Consider the following 11,880-nt stretch of genomic DNA (forward strand, 5'->3'; position numbering starts at 1 on the left):
AAATGTACTTATTGTAAGTCGCTTTGGATAAAAGCGTCTGCTAAATGTAAATGTAAATGATAATAGGAGAGAATGAGAATGAGATTCTTGAAAGCGATGGGTTTTTTCTTAGCACAGACAGCATACATTAGTTCTAGTGTTGATGGTAGAGAAATACCAAAAAAAAAAATATATATATATATAATATATATATATATTATAAAAAAATCAAGAACTCAATGAATCAACTCAAATCAATACATACATGAATGAATACATAAACAATGTACGGTTCACATCATTTTCTACGATATATGTTAGCATTTTTTCTATGCTTTTATGATAGAGTGAGATTGACAGGAAGGTACGGGAGAGAAGGGCTGATTATGGTTCCACGTTCACGCAACGCAACGACCACGCAGACGTGTTCTTAGATATTTGTTCTGTTTGGTTGTTTTGTGAAGCACTTTCTAATTCTGTTTTGATAAGTGCTGTATAAACAAAGATATTATTATTATTATTATTATCATCATCTTACCAGTGGTCTGCTCCACGGGCATGCAGACCGCGCCGGGGCAGCTCCCGTCGGCGGCGGGTGGCGGTGAAGGAGTAGCGCTGGCCGCAGAGCAGCCCCGTCAGAAGGCAGGTGGGCTGGGGCTCCGGCCCGCAGCGCAGCACCTGGCCATCGGGGGCCGTGGCCTGGGCAAAGTAGGAGGTGGCGGTGGCGCTGGACTCCCAGGTCAGCCGGGCGCTGTTGGTGATGCAGTCCATCCGGACGGTCAGCTCTGAGGGCTGGCAAGGCTCTGGGGGGAGAGACGGATGCAGATATATATATATATAAATATATATATATATATATATATATGTCTTTCCCAAAGACTGGGTCGCGACCCACACGTGGGTTGCTGGAGATTTTAATTGGTTCATTGGGTTTTTTTACAGAAATACTTTGGCACTATTTTGGATTCTATCTCTACAGTATCTTGTCTGTCTTACTTCTCGCTGCTGAAACACCCAAATTTCTCCCCCGGGGGATTAATAAAGTTTTATCTTATCTTAGCTTATCTTATGTGGTTAACGAATTGATTGATGTTGACTGTTCGAATTGATTGATTGATTGATTGACAGTTTGATAACAATAGCTTCCCCTAAAACACAAGCCTCCCTGTTTGATATGAGCATTTAAAGGTCGCGATGGTCATTTTAAAAAAAGTTTGGGAAACACTGTTGTAGATAATGTACGTATTTTTGCACATCTTACCAAAAACTGATTATTTTAATACATATTTCTGTCACTTGCACAACATTTTTGAACTAGAATCAACCGTGGCTGGTACCACTACCACTTCATCTACTTATTTTAACATTTTTTTTTACATATTTTCCTTTTTTTTTTCTTTATTTATTTTGTATTGTATTGTATTCTTGTATTGGCTATTGAGGAACCACGCCTAAGAGTTTTACTCTTGTGTACAATAAGCTGTTATAAAAGTTATTCAGATTCAGATTCAGATTCTGTAAGTATGTTTATCCTTTGTGAACGCCATTATTCCAATTCTATTTGTGATCCCTCCAATAACTGTATGGATAATGCGGACCCAGGACACCACCTCACCACCTCACCACCGTCACGAAGATAGATCTACAACGACAGAGTCCGTCGCGTGATGGGACAGAACGAAGTACAGTCAGAGCGACACGACCAGAAGGCGGAGTTAAACTATAATAATAATAATAATAATTAAAACTGCGCTTCTTTAAAACTGCGCGCAGTGATGAACGGGACCTCGTACCGGCTTGCGGCCGTTTTAAAACTGCGCTTCTTTAAAACTGCGCGCAGTGCCGAGAGTGCAAATGAAAAAAAGAAAATTTCCGACTTCCGGTAGGTTTTGGGGCATGGGTCCAAGAGGCTTTTCTGTAGGTATTGGCATGTTGTACGTGCATACCGATTTTCATACATATTGGTGAAACGTGGCGCAGGGGCTGCTTTTTAAAGATCCTGTAGGGGGCACTACAAACATAACAAACACGAATTTTGGTATGTGAGCTACAGGCACCAGTCTACACGTGTCCTGTGAATTTCATATTCATAACTATTACGGTCTCCGCAGAGTGATCGACCCTCCTCTGGTGGCCATGTTGTTTAGCCAATCAACTTCATTTTACTTGAGCAGTTAGAACTTTGGTCCCCAACGGCCACTGAGTTGGTCCCGCTCAAATCAAACATTGCGTCTATGAACTGTGGCTATTTTAGTAACAGGCCACGCCCATTTCGAAGCCACGCCCCATTTGAAAAAATGTTGACTTTATCTTGTTCAGAATTTGATTCTGAACAACTTTAGTAGAGGGGTCCAAGATCATAGGAGTCCAATTCATGTAGATATGTGCAATTTACTATTTTCGGGGTGAAAAACACACCCCTTTTAGAACGCAATGGCTCATGGGTACTTTCTACTTTAATGTACAGACTAATCCTTATGTCAGATTGAAGATAATTGGTCATAGATGATATGTGCCAAATTTTTGTGAAAGTCGAAAAACCTGGGATCCTTGGGGAATTTACTGTTTTTAACTAAATTCAAAATGGCGGGAAATCTGGCTACCGGAAGTGCTAAGTTAGTATCTGCAAATTTGTTCATCATGAGGATTTGCACGTCTGGCCAAAGTTTCATGAGTGTAGGTAAAACGGGTGACGAGATATGCTTGTGTAAACGTTGAAATTTTGTCATAGTTGGTATAGCGCCACCTTGGGGCCAATGTGAATTTGACAGCTAGAATATCAAATTTTACAGCAGTTCCACCAAATGTGCCAAATAAAAATGAGTTTTCGTATATGTGCAGGGGGGGAAAAATTCAGTCAAAGAGGCAGAAAAATAATAACAAGAAGAAACGGACCAATTACAATAGGGACCTTGCAGGTTCTGCTCGGTCCCTAATAATAATAATAATTGATACGATTTATAAAGCGCTTTTTTGAAAGGTCACTCAAAGACACTTAAAGTCAACATAGAGAATACACACAGAAAAGAAAACCAAGGAGATTCCTCCTCTTGCTCACCTGTGCGGAGCAGCACCACCTCGCTCTGGCTGGAGCAGTCGTCGCCCACGGCGACCACGCTGATGTTGTACAGGCGGCCGCAGGCCAGGCCCTCCAGGTTGCAGGCGGTGGCGCTGCCGTTGGCGGAGCAGACGAACAGCGCTCCGCCGCCGGTCGCCACCGTGCTCACGTCGTAGCGCAGCGCGCCGCGGCCCGCCCGCCAGCTCACGACGGCGCTGCCGTTGCCGCAGTGCCTCTCGATCGCCAGGCCAGTGGGGACGCAGGGTGCTAAAGGGAGGAGGGGGGGGGGGGGGGGGGATTAGCACCCATTAGCAACCATTAGCATAGTTCAGGTGGAGAAGGTTTAGTAATTCATGTGGAATCACGTGTGCACGTGTGCAACATTTCTTTTAGTCAAGTGCACGCGACAGTGTGTCCTTAAACACTATCTCTCTCTATGCGTTAGTGTGTCTGTCTCATAGAGTGAGACAGACACTATTTTTGAGTGTCTATCTCACTCTGTGATAGAGTGACATCGACAGGAAGGTACGGTAGAGAGAGGGGAGGACCTGGGGGGGGGGGCAGGAATCAAACCCGGGTCGCTGCGGTCAGGACTGACCGGTATACCTGCTATACCTGCTCCCCCCCTGCCGGTCGCCACAGACGAACGAAACTTAAATCAACAACGCAGGAGAACTGTTTTCACGTACCTTCCCTGACGACGGACGCGTTGCTGGGGGAACTCCTGCAGGCTCCGCTGAGCGACACCACCTCCACGCTGTACTCCCGGCCGCAGTCCGCCGTGGCGATGCTGCACAGCGGCTGGCTGGCGTTGCAGTACAGCCTCTGGCCGCCGCCCCGTGGCGTGAAGACGGCCATGTAGCTGTCGGCGCCCGGGGAGGCGCTCCAGCCCGCCTCCAGGGTCCCCGACGCGCAGATCACACGGGTGGTCACGTTCGCCGGCCCGCACGCCACTGGCAGGACAGAGAGACCCGGGCCGTTTCCAACACTGAGCTTGTGCTTCAACAAAGCTTTGCTGCAAAGCACCACTCTTAGGCCCAGTCCCATTTCTCTCCCCTTAACGGGAACCCTTGCTTTGAGTGCCCTTAGCTGCAAGTCAGTTACTGAGCTGGCTAGCGTTCAAGGGTTGATTTGAAGGGTTGATTTTGCTCCCTTAAGTATTGGGACACCCTACTCCTTCGCGGGAACGTGCAAAATCTAGGGTTAGGGCTCAAATCTGAGGGAAGGGGGAGAATTGGGACAGGGCCTTAGTATCAGTGTATTGACCTGTGTGTGTGTGTGTGTGCAGCCTTCTTCCATGCGTCATGCCAGACGGATGGCGTTGGGAGCACCAATCAAAGCAATTCAAAGCAAGTATTACATTTACATTTTACATTGAAGTCCACTTTGCAGACGCTTTTATCCAAATTGACGGTTCTCTCTCTCTCTCTCTCTCTCTCTCTCTCTCTCTCTCTCTCTCTCTCTCTCTCTCTCTCTCTCTCTCTCTCTCTCTCTCTCTCTCTCTCTCTCTCTCTCTCTCTCTCTCTCTCTCTCTCTCTCTCTCACACACTCACACACTCACACACTCACACACTCACACACTCACACACGACACTCTAGCTAGAGAGGAGCCGGGGATCGAACCAGAAACCTTCCGGTTACAAGTCAACCCGCTCTACCTCCCGAGCCACATGCCGGCCCCATTAGGTGTGCCTGCAGATCCATCCATGCACCCACTGGACCCACCTGACTCAATGTAGACGGGGCTGGAGGGCATGCTGGGGCAGATGCCGTCGTGGTGGGACACGGACACCCGGTAGCGCTGGCCGCAGTGCAGGCCGGTGACGTTGCAGCCGTGCTGGATGGTGCTGCAGCTGAGCAGGCGGTCCTCCGCGTCCACCAGCGTGGCCGTGTAGGAGCCCATGTTGCGCCGGCTGCTCCAGGAGACCAGTGCCTGATCGGCCTCACAGTCCAAGGTGGCGATGACGCTGTCTGGGGGGCACGCGGCTGTGGGGGGGGGGGGGGGGGGTGAAGACACAGTGTGTTAGTCGAGTCGCTCAATCACTTGTCATTGAAGACCATCAGATGCGTTGTCACGGGGATTTCTACGTCAGACTCTAGTCGAACTCGTTCATTGGATTGCTCACACGAAAAAGACATCCATGCGTTTGTTTTGGTTGCAATGCAAACAATGCGTCCGCTGCAAAGGACGGCCGTGACGGGCCTGCGTCACATCAGGTGTTGCTCATCCCTTCATTCAAGCGTGGCGTTCAAACCACGGTTGAGCAAAGGTAAACCAAAGAGCTCTTACCCGTCTCCACGGTGACCCTCTCGCTCTCCGAGCTGTTGCACTGGGAGTTGGAGGCGGTGATGGAGGCGGTGTAGGTGGTGCTGCACAGCAGCCCTGTGACCTGACACGACGTGCCGACGGTCTGGCAGATGCTCCTGCGGCCGCCGGCGTCCACCACCAGGCCGGTGTAGAACAGCGCCCCGGGGGTCGCCGCCCAGTTCAGCGTGACGGAGTCGGCGCCGCAGTCCATGGCGGCCGAGACGTTTTGGGGAATGCACGGGGCTGCGGGAAACGGACGCGGTGTTCAGTTGAATCCAAGCTGTCTGCTCATCCGTTGGACGCACCGTGTTGGGTGCGGCCCAGATCATTTCATAACAATTTAAAAAGGTTGTAGCAGCAGATTCTACGCCGAAACATAAATGATCACATTCATCTCATCTTTCCTCGCGATGCGCCGGCTGCCCGCCCCCATAAGCGGGCCGTCAAAAAAACACGTCTCTGTAGGCAGCCTGTGCTCCGAGATCGTACACAAAAACAAATGGTACTACCAACCACTCAAAACCAAAATAAGTAGTATTCCAACCAATCACCGACAAGGGGCGGGTGTTGTGGGGTTCTGCGCTGCGTTCAGGATAGTTTTTACTGGAAGCACGGAACACGGAAGGGAGGGGGCGCGCCGGCTCTGTTTGTTTGGGATCTCGCTTCAAATACCAACAGAAGTGACCCGAGTCACCCGACATCGCTGATACAACCTTTAAGGTTTAACTAAAGACGCTATATGATGTACGACAGGAAAGCCGTTCTCAAATCATTCTCACCAGTCGAGGACACAGTGTCCAAAAGTGTTCTGCTGGCACACTCGTCGTCAAAGGCGGTGAGGGTGGTGGACAGATGCTGGCCACACTGGACGTTGTGCATGGTGCAGTTGGTCCCGGTGGTGCTGCAGTTGTGGAAGTCGTCCGGGCCCTGGTTGCCGAGGGACACCACCTCGTAGTACAGGGCCCCGGCCGCCGGCTGCCAGGTGCTCATCACTTGGTCCGAATGGCAGCTGGAAGTGGTGGTCAAGGTGTTGGGGTTGCAGGGTGCTGTTCTTAGGAGAACGGGTTTCCAATTGTTAACAACAGCAATAACAATACAAATAGTATCATATTGTGTGTTCAAGTTAAAGCAGTTCCTGAAATACAGTTGCAAATTAAGCAAATACGAATCATGTATTTTATACTACTTTCATATATTTAATTTTTTCGTAGAGAGTCGTATTTGTAATGTTTACAGATATGTCAAGTTTATCCACCAGGTGGTGCTGGTGCATTCAAATGCGTCTGATATGACCCCGCCGTCACTGTTTCAAATGGCAAATGTTTTTAATGCTAAATTTTCCGGTAACTTCACATCTGCTTCACTGCTGTAATGTAATGAGGCTTTCGCACCTGTCTTTACAAAAACGGGAAGACTAGACTGGCTTGGGCAGTTTCCGCTGACGGAGTAGACTGTGAAGTTGTAGCTTCGCCCACACGAGGTCCTCGTGAAGAAGCAGGCGAGGTCAGTCGTTATGCAGTGCTGGATCTCTCCCTGAAGAGTAAGAAGAAGAATCATTATGCTCTTAACTTTTTTAATGCTCTAGTAAACCTCTCTGGTTATGATGGAAACATTCTCGTTAAGTGAAATAGTCTACGGTGTGTCATGTTTGGGAATGAACAATCTCTCAATCTGCCCGTATCATTGCATTTAAAAATGTACACACGACAATGATACAAGGATTGTCTATATATTTGTAGTCATGTTTCTAATGAAGAACCAATTATACAATATAATATGTTTACAACACAAATTGAATGATCACACTCTTGTTTGGTTATGAGCAATGTTTTTTCCATCATAGATTTTAAATGAAATTCTTTCAAACCAAGGAGTTGTTCTGTGTCACTGTCCTGTCCGCACCGGTTGCTCTGCATCGATGTAAACGATGACCAATGACATAATGGTTGAAGATGACTACCAATTTCAATAACAGAGAAATTATTTTGTGCTGAGGCAACCCAGCTCCAGAACAGCGCCCCTAGTGGCCCCTAGGTGAGAGGTGGTATACGGGGAATATCGCCCATTTCCACCAGAGGGCGCCAGTGAGCGCATTGACGCTGTCACCAATTAGCGCCAATGCGAAGCACCTGAGGAGCAGGTGGACAAGCACGGCTTAAATAGCCGGCTTCAAGACTCGTGCCAGGTGCTAGTGGTTTGTGTGTGGAGAGACCGGTCTTCTAGGGGACCGTAGATTCCTCCAAGGCTTGAGTAAGATACTTTTTGTTGAACTAAACGTGCCTTTTTGGCTTAATGGACTGAATTGTGTTCTCAGGGGGGAGGCTGGTCACTCTCAGAGCCGGGTTGCCACAGTGCGTACCTAAAGCAACCATGCAATGTACAGATGGGCATTAAACCACGTAGTGAGCCGTTTGGGACTAAGCTAAAGGCTAATGTCAACCTACCACTGAGTCTACCAACGTCGCTATGTAGTGATCCGTGTGATTGATCCGACCCCAGCCGAAGATGATGAGATTGCTGGAACATTCTCTGTACAGGTGCGGACTGTCCGGGGGACAGGACACTGGCACAGAAAGACATAGAGTGAGATAGTTAGACAGGAATCGACTGAGTTACACAGAGAGTTAGAGTTAGTAGTGATGTATAAAGAGTTGGACATAGAATAGATAGCTATTGAGTTATACAGATAATAACACAGATATATAGATGGTTACAGAGATAGTTACTATATACAGTCAGACAAAGATAGATATAGTTACAGATAGTTAGACAATGGTGAAGTTAGACTATTATAGATTATTATTATAGATTTAGGTAGAGGTACAGGAATAGATCGATTTAGATATAGCTGGACAGAGATTGATAGAGTTAGACATATATATATATGTATATATATATATATATATATAGTTAGAGATAGATGGTTAGATATATTTATAGTTAGACAGAGAAATATAGTAAGATAGAGATATAGTTAGACAGATGGCTAGATTTACAAAGTTAGACAGAGATAGTTAGATATAGATATGGTAAGTATATCTATATTTATCTATCTCTGTCTAACTTATATTGTAAAAACTGTCTCACTTAGTATACAGAGAGAGTTAGACAGAACTATAAATATAGTAAGACCGAGATATATATATATATATAGATAGAGATAGACAGAGTATATATATATTTACAAAGAGTGAGACAGATGGATAGTTAGACAGAGATTGATGGTCAGAGATGTATATAGACAGAGTTAGTTAGACAGATATGGTTAGATAGTCAGATAGAGATTGATACCGGTAGTTAGATAGAGATATAGTTAAAAACAGATGTATTTACAAAGAGTTTGACAGAGATGGATAGTTAGGGATATTTTTTCAGTGATAGATATAGTTAGACAGAGAGATAGAGAGTTACATATAATTAGACAGAGATTGCGACAGTGGGTTACAGTAATAGTTAGATACAGCTAGAGACTACATGGATGTAGCAACTGGGTAAAACAGTCACATCAAAGGGAGGCGTCCCAAAGAGTTTTCAGGTTAAAACGCCCTGATATTGAAAATAATACTCCACGCCTTTCATGGTAAGAGGTTTCAGGTTTTCAACAAACACAGGCCCATTCTTGGAAGGCTGAAAACAACACAATATATTATGACAACAGAGCTCAATGGGAGACCCAGTTCTCAAAGAGACGCCCAGAGATGCACGCAAGCACAGAGGTGAGCTTCAGAACTCATATGTGTTGGGAAGGAGGAAGACGACCAGTGATGTGAATCACATCGATCTCAATGACAGTTTGCAGGAAATCTGAATGATTACCAAACGTTTAACAAAGTCGTAGAATGTTTTACTTTTAAGTCTGGGCTGCCCCCAACTGAAAATATTGTGTTAGTCGTTATTTTAAGCTGATGAATGACATCATGGCACTTTTAAGGTTTTTATTTACTATTTTGGGTGGAATAAGAATATTATTTGAGTTCCAGGGCTGAGAGAGTGTTAGAAAAGAAACACTGTTAAGCATTGTGCTTCTTTACCGATGATACAAAACCGTAACAAGGAGCCTTCAAATAGTCGTTTTAAAAGCACACGCACAAAACTGGTGCCTATAAACGACATTGCTGCACAGTTCCCAATGTGTCAGAACAACCAGGGAGGAGAGATTCAATATTTAGTCAATTGTATTCATGCACAGTTACATAACAAAATGAAATGGAGTCAAACTGTGTTTGTGTTTTCGTGTCAGGTGCGTGTAGTACGGAGCTCCGTCTGGGGAGCTGGTATGTTAATAGCCATGTCCAGGAGAGTTAACCTCTGTGTATGTATGTATAGTCCCACCTCATTGGCTGGCTGACGAGAGGCAGCAATGAGTTAAATCAGGTATACAATCTGGTAACTCATTACCGCACCTCGCTTGTACTGAATATTGACTGCTGCTCTACTCTGATCACCAGATGGCAGCTCTTACAGATTTAACATCTGATACAACATTAGTAGAGCGCGTGCTGATCACACAGGGCGAGAGCACCTGGCCCCCTTGTGGGCACCAGTCGGACGTATACCGAACAGAAACCTTTATAGCAGAACTTTTTCGGTTACTCTAAAAACATTTCCGTAATTGCTGGTGTCGATTTGGCGTGTGCCAGTATGGATAAACCTGTAAAATGGAAAGAATGCGAACGTACTCAGTATATCCACACAACACCACACCCTTACCCGGTGGGCCCCCGTGCGATGCGACCGATAAGTTGGCGTTCCACGAGGACTCAACCTTTTGTTCCGGAGGCCTGTTTGGTCAAGAGAAAGGCGGCCAGTGCCCTGGTGGGCACACATGGGTACATATCAGCCTCTCACCAGTCTGAAAGGTGACAGAGTTGGCGGTGACGTTCCCAGTGCTCTCGCAGCCCCCGGCGATGGCGACGACAGACACCGTGTAGCGCTGGCTGCAGGCCATCCTCTCGATCAGGCACTGGGAGCCCTGGCTGTGGCAGGACATCTCCGTGCCGTCGTGGGTCGCAATGGCCCGGTAGGAGTCGGCCCCGACCACGGGGGTCCAGGACACCATCGCCGTGTTGCTGGGACATCTGTAGTCCACCGACACACCGGTGGCGGCGCTGGGGGCTAAGCGCAAAGTGTTGTTAGATTGTGTCGGAGAGAGGGGGTCTCGCCCGTCAGAGATGTGTCGCACAAAGGGAACGTTGAATTGTTGTTCTCGTCAAGAGAACTGTCACGACATTTTGGTTCTTCCTTCTACTTAACACTAAGGTGTGATCTACAGAGCATAGATACTTGTTTCAAAAATATGCGTCGTGTTTAATTAACCATGACAACCTTCCTCCGGGGAAACAAGAAGAGAAACAACAACATATGCAAAAACGAAACAAGCATCCAATTAGTGTCCACAGCCTGTAGGTGTGTCACACTCATGAAGGCCTCATTGTTGCCTTATCTCAGCCTGAAATAAACACCTACCAAGGAGACTTGCCTTACATGCCTTAAATGTTCCCCCACAAATGTTGTCGACGTGACAATAACCAGAAAGTCACGAAGGAACCTAAGTCCCCAACCTCCACCCTGCCCGAGATTATATTCTGCATCTGTGAATGGATCGCCTTGCAATGAAAGGCTGACCTAGATCCTAATCGCCCAGCGATTGATATTGGCCCTGGCCCTGACTCACCATTGCTGGTGAACAAGAGGTCGTCGGGCTCGCCGGGCTGCAGGAAGCGGTTGACTGAGGATACGGATATGAGATAGGTGGTACACGACACGACGTCAAAGTCCAGATGGGGTTCCGTGGCGTTTGCCACCATGGGTTCACTGTTTGGCAGGTCTTGGCTCTGGATGGTGACTCGGTACAGCAGAACGAGACTCACGGGCGCCCATGACACTCTGGCTGTCTCGCGGCTGGTCTGCACCGCCACAATATCGATTGGGGGCGGCACAACTGAGAGACAGGGGAAAACGTGTGCATTTAAATGAGGCTACACATTGTACCATTGACATTGATCAATCACACGATGATGATCGATTTGAATTGAGATAAGAACCTATACGTGTCCATATTTAAGAGTGTAGCCTACACTTAATGATCCTTTTTTTTTTTTTTTACAATTTCCTTCAAGATGAATACAATACTAACAATTCTAAACTTTTACTGTGACACATATCCCACGCAGAGATAAAAGACACCCCCGACTTTAGAGTTCAACAAACCGAGCCCCCAACTCACGTGTCAAGATGGGTTTCAGAGAGCTTTGAAGCCCGCGGCCGGCCTCGTTCTCCGTGTAGACGGAGCACCAGTACACCGTCCTGGGCGTCAGTCCCGTGAACATCACTCTGGTGTTGCTCACAGTCTTACTGTGATTCTTTTCATTCAGCGTATTATCCATCAAGACAACGTATCTGTCCGCCGTCGGCACCCGTGCCCATTCCAGCTGAACGGTCGTACTGGACATTGCCCTCCGGTATATTATCTGAGAGGTTGCGGGCACTAGAAAGAAGACGAGTGCAAAGGCATTTCAGTGACACTGCCAGGCGT

General features: G+C 47.0%; 1 protein-coding gene across 1 annotated transcript; it reads right to left on the reverse strand.

The window, feature by feature from the left end:
* Window positions 1-517: 517 nt before the first annotated feature.
* LOC311371184 (fibronectin type III domain-containing protein 7-like) lies at window positions 518-11,674 on the reverse strand (the record flags this gene model as incomplete). Its single annotated transcript, XM_084489389.1, has 11 exons — window positions 518-764; window positions 3,038-3,304; window positions 3,727-3,990; window positions 4,763-5,023; window positions 5,328-5,588; window positions 6,125-6,391; window positions 6,737-6,878; window positions 7,790-7,908; window positions 10,194-10,460; window positions 11,020-11,286; window positions 11,572-11,674. Coding segments are annotated over 11 exons (2,465 nt in total), but the record flags the coding sequence as incomplete, so codon positions are not given.
* Window positions 11,675-11,880: the final 206 nt, after the last annotated feature.

The sequence above is a fragment of the Micromesistius poutassou genome, assembly GCF_964030765.1.
Source record: "Micromesistius poutassou genome assembly, contig: SCAFFOLD_5374, whole genome shotgun sequence".
Classification (NCBI taxonomy): Eukaryota; Metazoa; Chordata; class Actinopteri; order Gadiformes; family Gadidae; genus Micromesistius; species Micromesistius poutassou.